This window comes from Peromyscus maniculatus, chromosome 17 (genome assembly GCF_049852395.1).
Source record: "Peromyscus maniculatus bairdii isolate BWxNUB_F1_BW_parent chromosome 17, HU_Pman_BW_mat_3.1, whole genome shotgun sequence".
NCBI classification, from domain to species: Eukaryota; Metazoa; Chordata; class Mammalia; order Rodentia; family Cricetidae; genus Peromyscus; species Peromyscus maniculatus.
In genome coordinates, this window is record NC_134868.1 from 54,888,549 (window position 1) to 54,912,219 (window position 23,671).

At 42.6% G+C, this 23,671-nt stretch overlaps 1 protein-coding gene across 2 annotated transcripts in view; it reads left to right on the top strand.

Annotated features, from left to right (window-relative positions):
- Csmd1 (CUB and Sushi multiple domains 1) overlaps positions 1 to 23,671 on the top strand; it is a 1,611,441-nt gene that overhangs the window by 1,560,433 nt on the left and 27,337 nt on the right. For both annotated transcript variants that reach the window (XM_042262873.2, XM_042262874.2), the window contains exons 53-57: positions 12,958 to 13,131; positions 14,440 to 14,613; positions 16,998 to 17,186; positions 19,640 to 19,813; positions 20,799 to 20,981. In XM_042262873.2, coding sequence (XP_042118807.2) covers positions 12,958 to 13,131; positions 14,440 to 14,613; positions 16,998 to 17,186; positions 19,640 to 19,813; positions 20,799 to 20,981 — 894 coding nt within the window. The remainder of the gene's footprint in view (positions 1 to 12,957; positions 13,132 to 14,439; positions 14,614 to 16,997; positions 17,187 to 19,639; positions 19,814 to 20,798; positions 20,982 to 23,671) is intronic.

The window sequence follows — 23,671 nt, forward strand, 5'->3', positions numbered from 1 at the left end:
CTACTCGTAAGTTCCCATATGGCAATAATTCAAATAAACCTTGAAAATGGAGCACAGTGCAAAAAGTGCAAGGCTTCTGGTTGTTAAGGCTCTGACAGCTTTGGTGAAACTAGCCACTGCCATGGCTATCTGTCCCTTTCTGGCTTTCAGAGTATCTGAAGGTTCTTTTTGTCTAGTCTGAAAAATAAAGGATGGCCATAGCTTTTATTATGTGGCATAGAGTCTGTATTGTAGAGGGGCTGGAAAGATGGCTCCGTGGTTAAGAGTACTTATTGCTCTTGCAGAGGACCCAGGTTCAGTTGGCAGAACTTAGGTTGGGTGGCTCACAACCACCTGTAACTACGGTTCCATGGGATTTCTTCTTACTGCTGAAGGCACTGTGCTCACATCTATACAATCAAACACAGACACACATATACACTTAATGAAAAATAAAAATAAAATCTTTAAATAAAATGTGCTATCTTGTAGAGGACTGAGACTATATGACCCTAAAAGACCTTCACAAACTCAGCAAATAGAAATATGAATTTCCAGGGTTGGGGATTTAGGTCAGTGGTAGAGCACTTGCCTAGCAAGCGCAAGGCCCTGGCTTCAGTCCTCAGCTCTGAAAAAAAAAAACATGAATTTCCAAAAAGTTATATACATTTTACATTTTTCAATAGCTTAAAATTCCATCATGAAGTTGAGGTGTTGGTCATCTAAAACTAGGAAGTACTATGAGCTGTTTAAAGTGGTATATATCTGTAACATCTTGGCTTTGTTTTTCCAAAATGTTATTCTTTGATAATTTTAAAGGGAAGAGGGAAGGTAATGTTTTCACTGAATTTCTTTGTATAAGTGTGGATAAAACTTTGACTGTGTAGTTCAGATAAGCCAGTGTCTCAAAGTTTCTTCAACCCATATCTGCATCATCACTAAAATACCACATGCATCTATAGTATTTTACCTTCTTCCTACTTCCTAGCTATCCCTGGTACCCTACCTTCCCCCAGTACTCCCCCCAAACCTCCAGTATCCTACATACTTCCAGTATCCCAATTCTCTCTAACATTCCATCCTTCTGTTACCTAAACTCTCGAGGACTCCACCTCTCTACATCACCTTATCCCTCCAGCACCCCACCACTCTCCAGTACCCTACCTCCCTCTACCACCCCAACCCTCTAGTATCCCACCTCTGTCATCATCCCATCCCCTCCATCACCCCACCCTTCCAGTACTCTCCCTCACTCCATTACTTCAACCCTTCATCCCTCCATCCCCCATTACCTCATCCCTCCATGACCCCACCCCTTCATTATCCCATGTCTGGCTCTCCATCTTTCTCCATCACCCTAGCCTTCTGGTAGGCAACCTCCAATCATCACCCTTCAACATCCCATCTCCTTCTACCATCTTATCCCTCTATCATTCCACCTCCCTTCCTCAAACTCCCTCCCTCCATCATCCCATGCTTCCATCACCCTACCTCCCTCCATTATCCCATGCCTCCATCACCCTACCTCCCTCCATCATCCCATGCCTCCATCACCCTAGCTCTCTTCATCATCCCATGCCTCCATCACCTTACCTACCTCCATCATCCCATGCCTCCATCACCCTACCTCTCTTCATCATCCTGCTCCTCCATCACCCTACCTCCATCCATCATCCTGACCCTCCATCACCCCATCTCCTTCCACCACCCCACCCTTCCAGTTTCCCACTTCCCTCCATTACCTCACCCTTCCAGTACCCTACCCCTCTCTATTACTCCACGTTTTTGCAATGCCCTCCTTTTTTATTGCCTTTCCTTTCTCTAGAACCATCCTTTACTCTAGTACCTGTTCTCTAGATCTCTTCTAGTATCCTAGTCTTCCAGAACCTTCTCTGTGCTTTCCTGAATGTTCTTAAGGCCTTGGTGTCCATTGAGAAGCCCTCTCTGCATGATAGTACTGATGGGGACAAGGTCTTCTCTGTCTACTTCAGTGGAATTTAACACCAAAGGGGTAGGGATGGGGTGGGTAATCCAAAACACACCTCTTCTGCTTTGGACTGTTAGGTAAGTATATAGGTTAGGATGTGTGAAAAGCTTAGAGACTTTAAATGATTCTATTGCTAAAATTGTTAAGACTTAGGGTCACATTGTGTTCTACATGTCCCAAATAATCTCCTTCGTATTCTATTATCCTTCTGCTGTAAAGTAAAAGCTTGAAGCCCACAGAATGAGTTACATGGTTCATTGATGGTCCCACCTTGTCACAAATGTGGTCTTTATAGGATGTCATCCATCTTGGAAACCTTTGGAGGCTGAATGACTTGGAAGTATGTTCATTTGCCCAGTAGAAATTTAAACTGAACATAAGGAGAAAGAAAAACCTCCAGGTTATAATGAAGAAAATGTGAATGGTGAGAAGTTGGGTGACGTTTATAAAAACCAATAAAATCAGAGGAGCAGAGCATTAGCAGGGAGGTGAACAGTTGGGGAAAGATTGAGCTGTCACATAGCCACACATGCAGAAAGCTGGCAGTAAATTTAGTGTAAAGATTCTTCAGCTGGGCAAAGAGAGTTTCACAGTGACCATTGAGACCTGAGGGTTGAGGTTCATAATCTGCCTAACATGGTAATAGAGTGTATCCCTGTACTGGAGTAACAGATTGCTGATGGGTAGATCTCATAATTTATCCCAACAAGAATGTAGGCTAAGGGGAAACTGCAGTCAGGTGTGCAGCCATGGAATATGTGTGTGAATGTATGAGCAGGAGGGAGCAGAACTGTACTGCTGCCAGGGGAGACTGTGGGATATTCAGACAGATGGATCAATGAAGGCACATTCCTAAACCTGGCACAGATACTGTGTACCTGGCACCATAAATGCTACCGAGTTCCAGAGCCCACATGCTAACTAGAGGCCTCATGGGAAATAATATCTGTGAATGTTGTCTTTAACAATAACACAAGTATGGCGTTTTAAGCTTTATTATATTGAATTCTCATCGGAACACAATGCAAGTGTCTGTTATTCTTAACTGGGAAAGAAAAATGCTTAAAGAAGTGACAAGCTTGCCCATCCTCATGTGTCTCACCAGTAATAAGAACAGCATTTAAATGCAGGCAGTGTGGTTACAGGTCAGGGGCTTCTGGCCAAGGACTTCCAGTGCTCCACTGAGAATAAGTTAATTCCCAAAATGTGGGTGGAAAGCACAAGTGCACTCTCCCACCTACACTGAAACCAAGGAGATCTTGGCAGATGACCTAGGTGTGACCTGAACTATGATATCAATAAGTCCTCCCCCTTTCCCAGGACACACACCAAAGAAAGGACCACGTGCCCCAGCTCTGAGGGACAGTGACCTCGCCACGTGCTTGTGTACTCACGCTTATCAATGTGGCTATTACTTTTCTTCCATCTCCTGATTGTTATTTGAATCAGTGTATCATCTGTTTCCATTGCTAGGGATTTCTTGAGAGAACCCTGGGTTTCTACCAAGCTGAGTGACTTTGAGTGACCTGCAGTACTACTGTGCCCTTACAGCAGCTAACTCAATGGTCACAGTTGGAAAAATGACTTTCAGTATTGTAGTTGGACTTTTTTGATGGGACTGTCAGTTCCCCAATAATGACATAGAGACTTAATAATTGTGAAAGCTAAGCCTTAGCTTAGGCTTGTTTATAACTAGCTCTTATAACTTAAATTAGCCCATTTCTATTAATTTTCTTATGGCCTCATGACTTTATTACCTCATCTCCGTATTGCCCATTCTGCTTGCTCTGCATCTCCTAGCATCTCTGCCTTCTTCTCCCAGCATCCTCTCTGCCCAGAAATCCTACCTAAACCAATCAGAATGACACATCTTCACAGTGTACAAAAAGATTATTCCACAACACAGCATCAATCATGGCATTTGGTAAATATGTTTTTTAATTAAAAAATAGTTTTTATGCAATATATTCTGGTTATGGTTCCCCCTCCACCTTCTAAGTTCCTCTCCACCTCCCTTCCCATCCAGATTCATACTCTTCCTGTGTCTCTTAGAAAGCAAGCATGCTTCTAATAACAAAACAAGATAAAACAAAAACAAGTCAGAGTGGGACAAAACACCCAAACAAGAAAAAAAGCCAGGCCAGGTGGTGGTGGCACATGTCTTTAATCCCAGCACTCGGGAGGCAGAGCCAGGCAGATCTCTGTGAGTTTGAGCCCAGCCTGAGCTTCAGAGTGAGTTCCAGGAAAGATGGAAAGCTACACAGAGAAACCCTGTCTCAAAAAAAACCAAGAGAAAGAGAGAGAGAGAGAGAGAGAGAGAGAGAGAGGGAGGGAGGGAGGGAGGGAGGGAGGGAGGGAGGGAGGGAGGAAGAAAGAAAGAAAGAAAGAAAGAAAGAAAGAAAGAAAGAAAGAAAGAAAGAAAGAAAGAAAGAAAAAGAGCCAAAGGAAAAGCACAGTAAACACATGTAGAGGCAGAGACACACACATTCACAGACACAGGAATCTCATAAACACGGAAAATGAGAAGCCATGATATATATGCAAAGAACATATAAGGGAAAAGAAGCCCCAATTTAACATTACGAGATACAGAACATCCAAAGATGCTATTAAGTTCATTTGACCATCTACTGCTAGACATGGGACCTACCCTTAAGAGTGGTTTGTTTCTCCAGTGAGACTCCCTTAGAGAAAACTAAGATTTCATTTGCAAGTAGTTATCAATTGGAGATAACTTCTGAGATAGGGATGGGGTCATGTGTCCTCTTCTCCTCTCAGCTCTAGGACCCCATCTGGTACAGACCCATGCAGGCCCTGTGCATGCTGACACAGACTTTTTGAGTTCATATGTGCACCAGCCCCTTTGTGTCCAGAAGACCTTGATTCCTTGGTGTATCAATAGTGACATTTGGTGAAGATATATATTTTTTTCAAAGTAAAATATAAATATTTTTAAATTCAGAAAACAATCTATGTAATACCATGGACTCAAATCAAAGAGAGAATGCCTCTTGATAAAATGAAATAACAACCCTCAACTGTGTGGCTTTGAGAAAGAAGTCACCCCAATGAAAAGGACACAGGAAGACAGAAAGTACTCAAAGGCAAGAGAAAAGTACTAGGTAGTCTCTAGGAAACTCAAGAGCAGCAGGTGTGTTTCCCTGAATGTGGTCAATGACAGAATGAGAAACAACATCTTAAAAAAACAGATATATCATGAGCTTCTGTGGATAAACAGTGCCAAGGAACATGTATACCCCCATTGCCCACACCCTGAATGTTCCTCTATATTTTCCAGATAGCCTGGTTCCACTCTCAAGGAGCTACACTATGTGCATCTCAATATTTCATATGTAGCGTCTTAGTTAGGGTTACTATTGTTCTATTAGAACATCACGATTATATACAGTTTGGGAAAGAAAGGGTTCATTTCAGCTTATAGTCCTACATCACTGTCTGTTACTAAGGGAGGGCAGGGCAGGAACCTGGAAGCAGGAGCTGCTGATGTAAAGGGCAGGGAGGAATGTTATTTATTGGTTTGCTTCTAGTGGATTACCCAGTCTGATTTCTTATATGTGAAGGATCACTCGCTCAAGAGTGGCACTACCATCCGCAGTGGCCTGGGCTCTCCCACATCAATCACTAATTAAGAAAATACACTATAGGCTTCCCTACAGGTAAATCTTCTGGTTCTCAATTGGTAGTCCCTTTTCCCAAATGATTCTAGCTTATGGCAAATTGGCATAAAATTAGCCAGGACACCTAGCATCTTGATTCCAGTTCTATAAAGAACCTAAATAGACACTAGGGTTAGATGTGCCCCTATGCTGATGGATTCGGTGATCTAGATTTGTGAAGAATATCTGAGAACATTTTAACATCATTTTGGCCAACAGGAATATTAGAAATAATAAATAAATAACTTTAGATATCTGAAATGCCATGAGATGAAAGATGTAATTAGCTGGTTGCGCTTAGGTTTTCTTACCTTTGCCAGCCATGGATGGGTAGGTAGGTATCTTACACTTTCTACTGCTGTAAGGAGACACCATGATCATGGTAACTCTCATAAATGAAAACATTTAACTGGGGCTGGCTTACAGTTTCAGAGGTTTAGTTTATTATCATCATGGCCAGGACATGGTAGTATGCAGGCAGACATGGGGCTGGAGAAGGAGCTTAGAGTTCTACATCTTTATCCACAGGCAGCAGAAGCAACTGTGTGTCGCAATGACAATAGATTGAGCAAAGGAGACCTCAAAACTTGCCCCCCACAGTGACACACTTCCTCCAATAAGGCCACACCTTCCAATAGTGCCATTCTCTGTGGAGGCCATTTTCTTTCAAACTACCGCAGTAGAGCGACCATGAAAACCTGTGTTGGGAAGAATAAAACTAATTAAATTCATGTGCTGGGGATAGGATGAGGGTTTGTGCTGGTGTCGGCAATGTGGATCTTTCTCTATTGGTTAGTAACAGTAGACACAGTACAGCAGAAAATTAGGTTTCAGACCACGTATAGAAGCCATCTCCTTGACAGATCAAGTTAAGATGGCAGATCTGTCCAGCATCATAATGGAGTCTCATTTCAGAAGAGAGCTGCCCAATTGTGCTTTGTGGACCCAGGGCTTCTGTGGACTCCAAACTGTACTGAGTTTCAGACCATGTGATTCCAGCATTGTATAAGATACTATGATGGATGCTTGGCCCAGGTCATGGGTGGGGAATTTTCTATTTATCTTGAGGCATACCCAGAGGAACATCTTGCTTTGGCATGGTCCTTCTGATTATGATGGAAGAGGAATCTTGCATCTGGTATTCTAGATGTGTTCAGTGATCTCCATGAGGAAAGAATATTTCTGGTCATTGAGTAGAAATGGATCAGTACTTGAAAGGATGATTCTACCATCAACCATGGCTTGTGGAATTTTTCATATAAAAACTATATTTAAGGAGATGAAGGGCAATGCTCTTGGCTCACACTGGAGAATAAAATTTGGTCCTGTTGGAAGTACCTAATCTGAGTTCTGAGCTTGAACCTCTGAGTGAGGTGTGCACGTGTATGTGTATGTGTATGTGTATGTGTGTGTGTGTGTGTGTGTGTGTGTGTGTGTGTGTGTGTGATGTGAACTTACAAATGAGTTTAAGGTGAAGGCATGTACTTGTGTGTTATTGTACCGCCTCACACTAGCTCAAAGAACACACTGTGTAGGATCCCACTTCTGCACTGTGGTTGGGGGCTCTAGGATTCTCTAAGTTACTGAGGACTTTCTCTGTATTCCCTTCTGTAAAGTGCAGAGCTAAATATCTATCTAGGCTTGCAGATTAAGCCATGAGAACACAGACCCACTATCTCCCCTACCAAGTGCCTTCTAGCCCATCAGGAAAGTTTTATGATCACAGTGTTCTCTTAATTATTTTCCTGTATTTATCTTCTTTGTAGTAATTTCCCTTGAACCTAACAGTGAGCACAGCATCTAGAAGAAGGTAGTATGTTTGTAATCTAAGGCCCCTGTTGTAAAAGTGTTCATTAATCTCTTGATAACACACTTATGGCATGTAGATTTTTCTAGCATAGAATGACCTGTCAGCTCTCCCACCAGGTTACCTTTTTAATCCTCACTGTCAAAGATGCCTCTGTTAAGGAGTTCTACATAAAAACATCAACTTTCCAGTACAATGGATTGTTCTTTGAAATAGATTTACATTTGTTGAACCATAATGACTATAAAGACACAAATCTTGTTGTGAGTATAATATGGTGACACTTACAAGGACTGAAATAGCTAGATCTCATAATTCAAAATTCTATTTTAGATTTTTTTTTGCAGATTGAGGGGAATAAAATTGTAATTTGTTCTTTAAATAACTTGTAAATTTTGAAAAGTCTATGTAAAAATGTTTAATATAATAGCTGAGAATGATAGTGTGACATTACAGAAAAAAATGATTTCATTAGAAGAGAGGACTTGTTCCTGAAGTTGTCTGTTCTGCTGTATTTCTGTTGAGTGTGCATGGTGTCTTAGGGAAGGTGAACCATTTGGAATCTTCTAACACCAACCCTCAGATTTTATCTATGCAATTGAGAATTAACCAAAGAACATTTTGCTACAGAGGACTTAGGCCCTTGGTCGATGTCTCCACTGGAGGCCTCAGGGTGTAGTATAGCTTTGTCAAACCCTTGTCCTCAGCAGGACTTCATGTTCTGAAGATCCATTGCCTTTGTGTGGTATGGAAAAATTGTTCAGCATCCCCTTGCAAATCACACTTAGAAGTAAAACAGTCTCATTCATCAGTATTCTACAGTGTTCTTTTAACACGGACAGATACACAGGTTTAAAAATATCCATGGATGTTTAATGCCAGCACTAGCTTTCATGCCTTTCATGGATCTGATCCACCTGACATTTTATGACTGCTTATTAATACTTAAGAAGGGTCTGCAAAAATGTTCACTGGTGTTCACTGTCCATATAAGCCTGGCTTAACTCAAAGACACTCACCACACAGATTGCATCATGTCATGCAGCCTGTCTTCCTGACTGCCCTAAGAGGCAGGATATTTGTAATACTCAGTATTTCATTGTCAGGCCAAAGGACTGATAATCACAAGGCAAATACTGAGGTTGGACATTTGGTTTGTAGATTTTCTAAAAATGGTTACATTCTGATTCTCCCAGGAATGTTAAGTATTTGCAGTGATGGAAAATGGCAGAGTAGCAGGTGAGTTTAAGGCAGACAGGTCTCAGGGAAGGGAGTAAAGATGTCATAGCAGAGGGGACCGCTCTGCCCCTCTTTCTACAGCGTCCCTCTCTCCAGGAAGGCTGCCAGTTCTACCTTTCAACACAGGTCAGATTCTGTACAGTACACTCATGGGCAGAGTTTCCTTGGAATCAGCATAACATTGTTGAATTTAAATTTCCAAATCATGACACTCCAAACTCCAGAGGTTTGTGCTCACCTGTCCTTACCCGGCTTATCCTTCTTGGGACTTAGTTCCGGGATCTCTATAGATAATGAAATCAAAATTCAAAAAGGTAACGTCACTTATATAAAGTGTGCAGTGTTTGCACATGGTACATACCCTCTTGTGTCCTATAGTTCATTTCTGTGTGACTTAGAGTAACCACCCTTCTAAGCTGTTCCAGCACGCAAAGTCCCAAACCCTATGAGCTCTGCATGTCTGTCTGCTTATCTGTGGTCAGTCTCTGGGGCTACATTTGATCCTTCTCTTCATTCCCAGCCTAAGAGCATTGACTGTGTGAGACGAGGTACCCCCTGGTGTGATGGTCTGAATGAGAATGTCTACCATAGATTCAGATATTTGAAGTCTTGGCCCCCACTTAGTGGCACTGTCTGGAAAGGCTTAGACGATGTAGTCTTGTTGGAGGAAGAGTGTCACTAGGGGCAGGCTTTGAGAGTGAGCTCTCTCTGCTTCCTGCTTTTGGTTCAAGATGTGAGCTCTCAGCTGTTCTCATGCTATCTGTTACCTACCTTGTTTACTGCTGCCTACATTTTATGACATGACAGACCCATATTCCCTCCAAAACCATAAGCCCAAATAAACTCTTTCCTGTGTTAGTTGCCTTTGTCATAGTGTTATATCACAGCAGTAGAAAGGTAACTACCATGCCATTTTGTATCAGATCATTCAAAGGCAGCACAGAAGATGATACAGAGGGCTGGGGTTTCAAGGAATGGAGCAGCCACTACTGCAGAATGGTGAAGCATCCATTTCCACAGGAGAACACAAATCTGAAGAGGGCTCTAGATAACCCTCAGGAGCAATGTCTCCATCGTAAGAGACAGAGAACCCCTTTCTACCTGCATTTCCCTACCACTCAAGCCCAAGACTGTAGGAAAGACTTTTAAAAACCTCTCACAGTCAAACAATATAGCAAAACATTACAAAATAATGGTGTCTGAAATCCAAAACAGAACTCAGAGTACATTTAATTCAAGTTTCACCTGAGGGAGTTTTTCTTCCTCACAGTTTTGACACATTATTATGGATACATAGGTTAAATACTATAAACGAAATTGTTGTGGGTATTTGTACATGTGAAGAGCCTATATTCTTATACCTGGAAATTTTAAGAGAGAAATGTGCTGAAACTGAAAAATAAAATGAGAAATGAGTGACTTATTTCAAATCAGGGATCACCTCGTATGAGAGTCAATATTAATCATCAACTGGACACAAACTGGAATCACATGGGAAGAATGTCTTGGTGTGGGATTGTCTAGATCAGGTATGCCTGTGGGCATGGCTATTGAGGATTGTCTTGATTATGTTCAGTGACGTGGGAAGACCCAGTCCACTGCGGACAGCCCTGAACTACACAAGAGTAGAGAAATCAAACTAGGTGCTGGAATCATGCATGTACTATTTGTCTCTGCTCTAGACTGTGATCATGATGTGACTAGCGGTTTCCAGTTCCAGCCACTTAGATTTCCTACAGTGGCGGGCTGGAAGCTGGAATTGGGAACTAAAAGAAACTTCTTTTCCCCTTGAAGTTCCTTTTTGTCGTAGTGTTTTATCCCAGTGATGGAAATGAAACCAGGACACCTTGTCTACGCCAACTCAAATTAGGAATGTAAAGTACCACATCATCATGTGGATTCTTCCTTCCATTTGGCACAGGGCTGAAGTGCAGTGATTTTGAAGTATGTCCTCTATTTCCTTTAAGTACGTAAGCCACTTCCTCAGAGAGCAGGGTAGCCGAGTTAGAAGTACAGTGCGCTGGGAAATTTCCCTTGCAGATATAGTACACCTTGTCACCTATCTCCTAAGGGATAGATACATGACCATGTGATTTAAAGGCATGTGCCCCTTCAAGCTATGTGTGAACTAGAAGCTTAATGGAGATTTGTGTGGAGTTTGAAAATGAGCATGTCCAATCAAGTTTGTCTAACTGAGAGGGATGAGAAAAACTCACTTGAAGGTTTTGGGTTTTTGTTAGATATGCCCTCTTCAGCAAGCCGTGCCTAGTTCTCAATGCCTTTCATATAAGTGACCCCCAAAGCATCTGAAACTATCTAGCACAGTGGTTCTCAACATTCCTAATGCTGCAACATGTTGTGGTGACCCCCAACCATAAAATTATCTGTTGCTACTTCATAACTGTAATGTTACTGCTGCTATGAATCATGATGTAAATATCTGATATGGAACCCAGAGGGGTCACGACCCACAGGTTGAGAACTAGTGATCTGGACTGATAGCTAGGATCCAAGTGACTTAATAATCTCTAAGGATCTGACTGCAATTTTGGTACCTGTGTCTGTAAACTAGGATTCATATCTATCACCTCAAAAGCAGCAGCTACCCTGTGTGAAGTCCTATTGTGGCTCCTGTGGTGCTTTCTCTGGTCCCTGTGGCTGGAGCTGGGGCAATGCCTCCACTGGCCATCATGAGAGCATCCTGTGCTGATGGCAGTGTCTTGGATGACAGTTCTGCAGCCAATGCCCTTCCCCTATGCTAACAAAGAGGACTTCAGAGACCACTCCACCACCTGCAACGACACTTAGTTTTATTTGAAAACCTGCTGATAGCAGTAAGTCTGAGTGTATGGGAAGTAATCCGCATGGACAAGACCTGAAGAGGTCTTCCCTCAGTTAACCCTCACAAACACATCCAGGGGTTTGTTTCCATGGTGATTCTAAACCTGATCAGTCTGGTGATTGGGATTGTTCATTATCCTTCCTATTCCATTTGTGCTGCCCCTCACTTCTGTGATGCCACTTCCTGGTCATGAACTTGGTTATGAAAACCAAGAGATTGTTGTCTCCAGCAGAAATACCGATGGCTATTCTAAATTCTTCAAAATGAAACCTCATGGAGCATGACAATAATTGGATAACTTTTTCTCAATTCTGATGGTCTCTGGCTTCTCTGCTGGAAGGACTGTGGCCAGAGGAAGACTCACTTGAACTTATGCATCCACTTCCATCCACATGTGTTCTACATAGGCTCTACATTTGGGAACTGAAAGTGACAGCCCCCCCCCACCGCCCCCACACTGGCCAATCCAAAACCTAGGTTTCTAGAGTCCTCTGCTTTCTCTTCTCTTATTCTGATGAGTCAGTAAGAACCTATTTGTGTGTATGGGAAAAGAAATAAAATAAGTTGAAGGTATGTAAGGAAATGAGGCAGAGAAAGAGACAGAGATGGAGGGAGAAAAGGGGCCAGAGAGAAGGGTACCTGGAGACGGGTCATAGCTGGGCGGAGCAAACCTCAACTGCCTCTCTACTCTCCCTGACACAGGACACAGGTCCTTCCTGCTCAGTCCCTCCCACCTGTGTGTTCAGCAAGGCCTGAAGCTGTCCTTTCCATCCACCTGCCCTTTCCCGTGTTCAGTTCACTGGCACATTCTGACATTGGTTTGCTTACTTGAGTATCAGTGAGCTTGCTCCTCCACATTTCCTATCACCTTCAATATGACCTGAGTTATACACCCTACTGCTGAGGAGACATTTTTCTTCTGTCAGTGGCTTTCAGATGACCCAAGTGAACATGTCTTAAGCTGGACACATTTTCTGATCTCTGCCTCTCCCTCCGGAATTTCATAAATAGTTACATAGTCGCATTTCCTAGGTTGGGTATGTTCCTCTTTCTTCTTTCCTCTGCTGACCCGTGGGTTAGGAAACCCATCTCTATCTTTTGATTTTTACTCATGAAGATAGATCACATGCCATAGAAGTAAGAAAATAGTAGGATAAGTAATCAGCAAAACTATAATTGGGGTGATGACAATAAAAATTTTATATAAGAGATAAGAGTTCCCTACGGTGGTTGAGAAAAATATGAATAGGTAGAAAAGAACAATAATATGGAATAAAAGGACATATGTCAGTGAGGAAATTCTCAGTTAGTTATGCCTTCATCTCTGTTCTTAACTTGACAACAAAGGTAAGTGAATTGTGAATACCATGGGCTCATGCTGACACATCCCCTGATGAGTTTTCCACTGTTTTGTGTCTGTCCTCAGCGGGCCATTGTGGCTCTCCAGACCCCATTGTGAATGGCCACATCAGCGGTGATGGCTTCAGCTACAGGGACACAGTTGTCTACCAGTGCAACCCTGGGTTCCGGCTCGTAGGCACCTCTGTGAGGATTTGCCTGCAGGACCACAAGTGGTCGGGGCAGACCCCTGTTTGCGTCCGTGAGTAGAGTTTGTGATGGAGTCTTCCATTTTCCAGTGTAGTTCGGTCATTGTTCAATGACTATGACATTCTAAGACAATGGCTGGTGGTGGTGGTGGTGGTGGTGGTGGTGGTGGTGGTGGTGGTGGTGGTGGTGGTGGTGATCTGTCCCTCTTGCAGCCTCAGGTCAAAGTACAAGCCTGCCATCCTGGCTTTTCCTGTCCAGCAGGAAAATTTTCTATATTGTCCCCCTAGACTCCAGCCCTCCATACGTTCTCGTATCAATTCACTAAAAGGCACCTTGTGATTGATGTCATACGCTCATTCATAGGACATTCAGGATGAGAAATGGTGCCGATTAGAGGAGGGTGTGGACACTCCCTTACTGTTATATGTTGTCAGGTATTAGATCATCAGTTTCAGGAAGAATAAAGAGTTTTGCAGCAACCCTTCATTTACTCAAAAAAAAAAAAAAGATGTTTACGTGCTGTGCCTGTTCTCAAAACCCAGGACTTCAGGAGTGAACGCTGAGGGTTTACAGATGTCCCCCCTTCTTGGTGCCAGCTTCCTGCCAGGCCACATGCTTCTGAGAGCCTTTACCCTCTCACGAATTAAGCAGAGGTGTAGATGTGACTGAGTAGTAGTGGATGTGGTCTCTGATGGTGCTCTGGAAATAATAATAGAGTCAGGAATGCAGCTTCACTTACAAGGAAGAAGATACTGACAAGATAAGTGAGGAGGAAAGGGGCAGTCGGTGGCCCTACATGTTCCTTTGAAAGCACCTGTGACAGACCCCACCTTGCTCTGCATGTCTGCTGTGTAGAGCCTGACCACCAGGGCAGTTCATCACACTTCCCAAGGTCACACGACAGGGATCGCTGGGGAGAACACTGGCACACATACAGTTACTTTTCTCTGAGCCTGTGATTAGCTTAATACTAGAATAGTTTATCATTTGAAGCTGAAAACAACCCCCCAGTGTGGTTCCGAATGAAAGCTTCAGGGCATCAGCTGGTGTGCACCAGGTGGGAAATCCTCAAAATCCTTGATAAACAAAAGATTTGAACGTGCGTTTGGCTGCTTTGTGGCCAAGTCTTGTTGGCATTCTGCTGGTCTGAGTAAACAGCACTAGTCCTGACATGATGACGGGTGAGGCCTCTGCTGATAGAGGCTGCTTCCCACTGTCACAACAAAAGGCTCTAAGTGTCCTCGATGTCGCTAGCAACCCTTTCCATCCATTTTCATGTCTACCCATTTGTTCCCAGTGACTCCAGGTGGGCGTGGTGCCCTGTTAAGCATGGACAGTAATATAGACCTTGTTCCCACAGCCATCACATGTGGACACCCGGGAAATCCTGCCCATGGCCTCACCAATGGCAGCGAGTTCAACCTGAATGACCTTGTGAATTTCACCTGCCACACGGGCTACCTGCTGCAGGGTGCCTCCAGGGCCCAGTGTCGGAGCAATGGCCAGTGGAGCAGCCCTTTGCCTACCTGTCGAGGTAAAAAAAAAAAAAAAAAAAAATGTGCCTAGGAAGAGAGTATTTTGCCCTGAGGTATAGGCAAAGGAAAAGGCTTATGCATACACACACACACACACACACACACACACACACACACACACACACACACAACCTGTCTCTATGTAGGAAGTCATAGCTTAAACTCAATAAATGCTAACAAAGTACTGTGCAGAATATGGGGTTCCAGACTTTTGTACATCAGCACAGATCATACTAAGGGAGTGTCCTGTCTAGCACAGGCCCCAAAGACTCTACTGAGGCAGCCCACGGTATGTCAACAGTGCTCTATGGATCACAGGATACTTTAATTGCACTTTGTCTGCTCAGAGTTTATAGAGGTAGTGCTTCTCTATTCAAGGGACCATTTTTCTTTTCATCTTGAATTAGGCTTGCCATGCCAAGCATTGGCCTGGGGTACACCTGTTTGTTTCAGGTTTTACAAACCATTTTTCAGGTTTATTTGATTGCCTCCAGCTAGGTCATCCCTGCTAGATTGGAGTTTGGATTACAACTTAGTTATAGAAACAGAGTATTGTAGAACCTTAAAAAATATCCTCCTCAGATCCATAAACATTTTTTTAGCTCAGGGAAATCAAAGCTTTCATCCATAAGTTCAAGAGTTTCATGAAATTCAGAGAACATGGCACCAAAGAGGTCTTGGTGAACCCCATCTCTGCCTGGACCTCCCCACTCCCATCCAGCAAAGGAATCAAATCCATACAGGGGGACAGGTTTGCCTTCAGCTTCCAGAACTCAGTGTGTGCAGTGGCTGCTGAGAATTCAGTGCACAGCTCTTTTCTGAGCCAGAAATAATCTGGAGAGGGTGCTCCATGGCAGCTGTCCCATTCACTGGCATGGTAGGGGAAGCACAAGGTAATCAGGCCATTTGCTATTCTGCACCTGAGGATGCCTGCTGCTAATTCCTCCCAAGATGCCCATGGGCCTTTGGGCTAATGGAAGCCATTCAGCATAACCAGAGCGTGTCCTGTACTGCTGAGAATGCCTTCCTCTCTCCTCCTGAGGCAAGAGGATTCCCATCAGAGGTGGCCTAACCTACATTTCCATGAGGCGTTGATGGAAGAACTGCCATTTTCAGCTGCAGTGATGGTGTATTGACAGCAGTATTCCCTTAGGGGCACACATAAATATGTATAGGTGGGTGTGGCTAAATAATGTATGCCCCAGATCTCAAACACTGTACTTGAATAAACCTATTCAAACCAGTGCCAGCCAGTTCCATTTCACCATTTTTTTTTTAGAATGTAAAAACTTAATGAAGAAAATTGATCTAGAATTTATATTGAAAAAGCATCATTTCAGGAAATAGTAGATTGGCCCCATAACTTCAGAACTATGGTAGTAGTCAATCTGATGCTTGACATGCCTGTAAACAAGAAAAAATACAATCTACAGGGTGGGTGTTCACGAGGGTCCATGGAATCAAGAGACAGAGGCACCTCAAGGATGACCCTTTAGCCTTTCCCAGCTTCAGGGGGACTGAGCCTCTCAGACTGAGACACCCTCCCTCAGCCAAGGGCCGTTTTTATTGTTCTCTAATTTACACTTGTAGCAAGTTGATTTCCATATACCCAAAACACCTTAACTAAGCTTCCAACGGAACAATGCCAAATGGAAATTCTCGATTAAGGAATATCACAGTGTGCTGGGTTTTTCCCAACTAAGTTTTGCATAGGCTTTGTACCCTTGAGAAACTCTCAGACAAGATTCCCATAGAGGGTAAAAAGAGGAACAAAAGGTAGATTAAGGCTAGGTACTAACACTCTGAAGTCAAACCAGGTATAGCTCTGTGGGAATTCTCTCCACAGCAGAGGAATCAAGAATTCATGGGGTAGTTCCCAGATCAACTTCTCCCTTCATAAACTGTCTAAGTTGATTTAAAATTTACATTCTTTTATACTTTGGCATAGGATTTGTTTGTTTGTTTCCTATTGTAATTTAGGAATTTATTTTTTTAATTCATTGTGTATTCATTGTACAAGATACTGCTTACATAAGGACATTCTCACATAACTATATATTATATGTTGAGCATATTCCCCCATGCTCTGTGTCTCTTCTCTTTTAGCCCCACCCTCTGTTCCCCTTTGTCCCCTGGACAATTTCACACATATTTCCCTGTCCTATATACATATATGATTTTATATATCCATATTTGAAATCTAGGGACTACAAATGAGAGGAGACAAACATTTGTCTTTTGGAGACTCATTTGATTTGCCCAGTATGACAATCTACCATGGCCTTCTTTTTCTTGCAAAGGATGTAACTTTAGTCTTCTTTGCTGCTGGGGGGGGGGGGGAGTAGAAAAAGCTCTATCTCTAATGAAACGTTTCATTTTCTAGTGGTAAACTGTTCGGATCCTGGATTTGTGGAAAATGCGGTTCGCCATGGGCAACAGAGCTTTCCTGAGAGTTTCGAGTATGGGATGAGCGTGATGTATCATTGCAAGAAGGGGTTCTACCTGCTGGGGTCTTCTGCCCTGAGCTGTATGGCAAATGGCCTGTGGGATCGCTCCTTACCCAAGTGTCTAGGTGAGCGAGGCTGCTCCCAGGCTTCCTGGCCACAGAGCCAAGGGAAAGGGCAACAATAGAAATGCACTTCTACATAGTCGTGTAAACACTAAATTTTAGCTCCTTCTCCCTCTCCTATCACTGTTTCTGCCAGTCCTTATCATGGGTCAGACAGACATCACCAAATATGACTTAAATGAGCGTAAGATGGGAGAAAGGGACCTCTCACCTCTGCCCCTGTATGACCACCTCTGCCTGCTTTAGTCTGTGAGACGGGCTTACTACTCTTTGCCTTCCATCATCTCAGCGTCTTCCCTCCTCAGCCTCGCTCTCTGAAGTTCCAGATTAGAAATATCAGCCCAGGGCTCTGAGGTAGGCTTCTGACCTGCTCACCCAGCATCCGTGACTGAGAAGGAGGAGTTGCCACAGAGAACGGCTCTGGCTCCCACGACCCTTCCAGTGCAGCCAGCTGTGACCCCAGCTGGCAGGCAGCATCAGACAAACCTCACATGAGCCAGCAGAAAGGGCAGCTCTGGGAAGGGTGGAGGTGCTCATCTATACAGATAAAATGCAAATGGCCACCAAGGTCCCAAAGAATTTATTCCTCTCCGTTTAGAAGATGAAGATGAATAAGGATGTATCTGTCTATGTGTACCCCATACTGTGGTGTTTTCCCCTTGAAAACAAAACGAAAGCAGACCACCCTGCAGCATAGAAAGATCATCTTCCAAATGTAATCTGTACTTTTAGAAAATATCGCTGTCTGGGCTTCTCAAGTCAGGCAGAAGCAGAGCAGTCCTTAAAATCAAAACACCACCTTCATGGCAATGCCCAGAAAAGGGGTGGCACTATGACAGGAGTCCTCTACCCCATTTGGTTGCAGGGCTTTGCGGGTAGGTGGCTAGGTAGAGGAGAATTTCACCCACCCCCACTTCAAGGGCGTTTCCCTCTCAACCCTGCACAGGAACAGCCTTCAGTTCTAATGTAGACACCATGGCTTCTTTCCACAGAGAAAGGGAAGGATAGCTTCAGGGAGTACTGAGTGCTCAGTGACTGTAGACAGGACTAGCTCCCCATGAATAGGCCACAGTCTCTCCCCTTCGGCACGCTGCAGCTCCACACTGGGGAATTCTCCAGGGAACTTGGTTGTCTCTGTTCCTTCCCTTTTACACTGTCCTCTCCGACTCCTGGGAGACTTCCCTCAGCCTTTGCACTGATGCTCATTTAGTGCGCCACCTGCAGGCCCTGGGACTTAACAAACTCCCTGTCCCTTGACCGACTGGTCCCCGCCCCTCATTGTCCCACTTGTCCTTAACAACAAGAGTTTGAGAAGGAGCATCTCAGAGGACAACTAACTCCACATGCCCCAGTGAGGTTCCGCCTTGTCTCCGTGCTGCTTTGCTTCTTGGATTATTTTCCTTTTGTTCTCTTATTTCAGCCAGAATTGGTCATTTACCCAACACTTCAGTGTTTTGGATCTAATTGGCTTCCTTTCAGGACTCTAGATGAAACGCGGGTCTGCACTGAATGAATGCTAATGCTAGATGGATAATGAGGGCTAATGTGACCCAGGGGAGGGCTCTGCCTTCCAGCTCCAGCCCCGCCTCTCTGGTCCACATCACTTCTGTGTTGCTAGCAATCAAAGGGAGTTAGTCTTCAATGCTGAATCCTTGCGTTTGAATAAGGGCCTGGCTGCTTCCATCTAGCTAGTCATTTGCATGAAGCATTGCATTGTATCTGTCCCTAGCTGTATTTGGCAATTCATGAGCAAATGGAGATAGAGTTTACAGTACTTGGTACTCTATTCATCTGGATCCTAGAACTTGTCTTTTTGAAGGATGTTGACAATAGATTATCAACTCAGTTAGGTATAATTTTAAGGATGTGAATGAAAATGCTGAGGTAATTTTTTCAGACTATGCTGAAGGGGAATCAATTTTTCATTTGTTATTTTAACTTACACATTTTAGATCACAACCCACTAAAAGTGTGCTCGCTAGACTTGTTTTCCTAGACAGATGAGCTTAATTAGCTAAATTTAATAGAATCTTGTCTCTGAGCAAACTGTATGATTATCATGTTAACTGAAGAAGTAATGGAAATAATTCTGATGGAATTGTATGGCTTTTCACTTGAAAAAAAAAAACCCCATTCTGCTCACACAGAATATAATTAGAGCCAGATAGATAAAGTCAGGGAGATGTTTTTCTCCTTGAAAGCTGACATGTAAATTCCAACTTTAAGCAAAGCTCTCTTAAGTCAAAAAAAAAATTACATCATCACTACCTTTCCTTTTTTCAATAACTAGATATGTAAATACCATCTGGAAAAAAAAGCCATTTCTTATCTCTAGAGGACATAGTTAGGTCCTGTTCCTTAATGGGTAATGTGTGTATATGGGGGGGGGGGGTTGTCTGTATGGGAGGCTTACTATGCCAAACATATATCTTCATGTATTCTAATCTTATCTTCAGCTATATCATGTGGGCATCCTGGGGTCCCTGCTAATGCTGTCCTAACTGGAGAATTGTTTACATATGGAGCCACAGTTCAGTACTCTTGCAAAGGGGGCCAGATCCTCACAGGCAATAGCACAAGAGTCTGCCAAGAAGACAGTCACTGGAGTGGAACCCTTCCCCACTGCTCAGGTGAGGAGCCCTACATTCAGAATATTGGACAGCCATGTGCATGCTTGTAATGATGCAAAATATGCCACTAGTACAGATGATTGTCATCATCTCTGGTCCCCACCGTAGGGAGCATGGACATCTTCACCACAGCCTTTGGTCCTTACCCCATAGATCAGCATCATCTTCACTACCTATCATCTCTGGTCCCCATGACATAGACCACCACCATCCCCATTATCAGCACCATCTATTTATTGCAGGCCACATTATGTAAGTCATGATTGGCATCATCCTCACCATTATAACTGGTCCCTACCACATAGATCACTATGATTTCAACCTCATCTCATCACTAAGCTACATCACATAGGTCTGTATCATCTGCTTCAGCATCTCTGTCATTACCCCTGATTCCTATCACTCAATTGGTAGTAGCATCTGCCCTATCCTCACAGGCCCATCTCTACATTTCCTTCTGCAGGGGTTTCCGATTGCCCTGCTGGAGCTCTTGCTTATCTTGGTTGAATTTTTTTATAGGCTTCCACTTTATTTTCCCATACTTCACCTCTGGTGTCAGTAGTCAGTGTCATCTATTGTCCTAATTTCTCTGTGGATGATCTTTACGCTAGATATAACACTTATTAACCCTAGATGTAGCTCTGAAGAGTAGACACCTTGAGGTTCCTATGTAACTGGTATACCTAAGGCCCCCTTTCTGACTTGCTGCCCATACTCACTCTCCTGGGATGCTGCTATGATCACATCTCAGTATTTCACTTCTCCTCAAAGAATCACATTTTCTCATTAACCGTATTTTTTATTTTGATGACAGAGAAACATTGTCTTAAGTTTACATGTTAGGAAGTATGATGAAGAGAACATTTCTTCCCAGATGCCACAGTACTGTGAAAGCATAGACTGTCTTAAAGGCATATTAAGAAGTCTCACATGAAACAACTTGATTTAAGCAAGCCATGCATTCTCTGTGTTTTGTTCTCCTCAGGAAATAGTCCTGGATTTTGTGGCGACCCAGGGACCCCTGCACATGGGTCTCGTCTTGGGGATGAGTTTAAGACAAAGAGTCTTCTGCGCTTCTCCTGTGAGATGGGCCACCAGCTGCGGGGCTCTGCAGAGCGTACATGCCTGGTGAACGGGTCCTGGTCAGGGGTACAGCCTGTGTGTGAGGGTAAGTGATTCAAGCCCTGCAGTCCTCCCAGCCAATAACTCATCCCTAAGTGACTGGGACCACCTGGAGGGATCCCTAGAGGATTTTATCACTTGTATACTTGAACCCTTCTCCCAAAAGTTTTAAGAGCATCAGTCCAGGTTATGAGTGAGCCCTAAAGATGCCCTGACTCTCCAGAGGACCTATCATACTAGTTCTTGTCCTTTGAATGTTTATCCTCAAAAGTGGGTTTCTAATCTTATGGTAGCCTATGACTGAGGCCTTGTTGTATGGATCCTTGAGGTGAATGGAGGCTGAGAGACAATGAGGAGAAGCAACTCAATCAGAAGACATAATCTCTATGGGCAGGGAGTACATCAGTTCCGACAGGTTCCATTCTGTTGGTGCCTTCATGCACAACAGCTGCAAAGCAATCTAAGATTATAACCTGTGTGGCATTCCAGAATGAGTATATCTGATCTCCATAGGAGGTAAGGATGGTCCAACTCTCAATGGTGGCCATCCTGAGTCCTTTATAGTACCAGGCCAGATGATTGTGAAGTCTGCCTTAGGCAAAGATGAACCAAGATGTGTTTGATCATGATTTGCTCAAAGTTCAGAAAATAGCATCAGAATGTAGGCAGATATGCCATTAACTAACAGATACCCACGTAAGCCAACTTCTCAAGTTTTGGTTCTCAAAAAGATTATGCTGATATATTTTCTGTATGGATTAAAAAAAACTTTCTATGCAATTTGGAATACTTGAAAAAGCTCTTACAGTGTCAACCACTGGGGACTGAATCTCTAGAAGTGTTAAGCAAGGCTTCAAGCACATGTTCCCTAGTCGGGATTATTTCTATCCTGATGTGATTGCTTCTTCTTAATCTACTAAAATCTTTACAACCCCATGGGAAACTGGAATGAATTGTAAAAGGAACTTACGAGTCATGAAAAACAAAGCAAGAAAAGCTTTTGAAACATTCACAAAGATCAAATGATTTATATAACTATGACATTTTAATATTACATGCCTATAGATTTCTCTGACATTATGTTGGCTTTGGTTAGTAATCTATTTTTTGAATACAGGCTTATTAACAAATGCTTCCAAGGCCCTCACTCAGGAAGCTGATTCACTATAATGATGTCATTTGATTTTAGTTGCATTGGACAAATCTTTATCGATTCCTCATAATTTTGATAAACCCTAAATTCAACTAAAGCCATAAAAGTGTGGTATTGATGGAAGATAACCTGAGCTACAACCTTGTCATTGCCACTAATAGCCAGGTCATGTGACATTTCACACATTACAGTGATGGGGTGTATTTTAACTAAACCTTTTACAGTTAATTATATTACAGGTAGAGTTTGAAGCCATTGTCTTTATAAATTAACTCAGAAAAAAATCACAGAGTTCAGTACAATGCTGCTGTCATCTGTCTAATGTACCACCCTCGGTAGGCTCTGTTGATATTAAACAATTTAATGTTTAGAATTAGTTAAGTTATATCTTACTGTAAATTAAGTAAGATAAAATTGTGTCTTAGCAAAACAAAACACATGAACAAAATGTGAAGTAGAAGATGTATTTAAACAAAACAAAACCTGAAAACATAGACTATGATTAATTTTTACCCTTAATTTACAAACTATCTTTTTTTTGGTAACTACAAATAGAACCTATTGCTTTAAGTATCACATCCTCTTTTGTCGTGTGTCATCAAAGTCACTTCAAAAACACAAGTTGACACTGCCTTCTATTGTGTTTCTCTGGTATGACAGGCAATAAATGTGTTTTTTACTGTGAAATAGAAAAATGTTATTGTAAGTCTTACTTTATAGAATGCAATATTTGAAGGGAAATGTCTCAGTGTTCAGATAGCATCATCATGGTAGAAACTCATTAACATATATTTGCTTCTAAGATAAAGTGAATTATTCTCATCAATTAGTTGACTAATTTTGTCCTGCATAGGTGATTTAGGAAGCTCTACACATGGGTATTTTATAAAGTATGATCAGGTAGAAATATCACTACTGTTCTTTGTTGATTCTTAGGTTCTAGTTTAGACTACATGTGATCCCTTTCTTTGAGAGACTTTCTATCAGCAGCTACAATATTCTAACTGCTAAACAAATATGTATTGAATGAGCAATTGCTCCAAATAGTCCAACACTGTTGTCTTTTCACTTTGAAATTTTAATTTATATTTTAGGGAACCTTGGGTGAATTAGTAAACACTGTTCAACATAAATGTCAAACAGGATATTGTTGAAAAGTCTGCCTTAGGAAGAACTGTAGGTTCAGAGTCACATTCATTGTAGAAGTGGATTATTATTGATTAGTTATGCCTGCCATGGACACAGGGGGAGAAACACTGATATTTGTGTTTTGTATTTGTTTTGCAAACCAGAATAAACTCAGCTTGAGCTTATGTGCATATTCTACATGAAATAAGAATTGACTACTTTCTTCTGTAGTTTAAGAGAAATGCATCTTTCTTTGTTCTCAGGACTACGTTTAAAAGTGGAACAACTAAATATACAAGAATGTTTTCAAACATTCAGAGAATGTCATGCTGTAGTCTTCCTGTTAATTACCCAGTAATGGTCTCATGACCTATTGTCTTCTACACATCATTGTAACAAAGGCTGAGGTGAAAATACAACAATTATTCTGATAATGGTCTCAAATACAAATGACA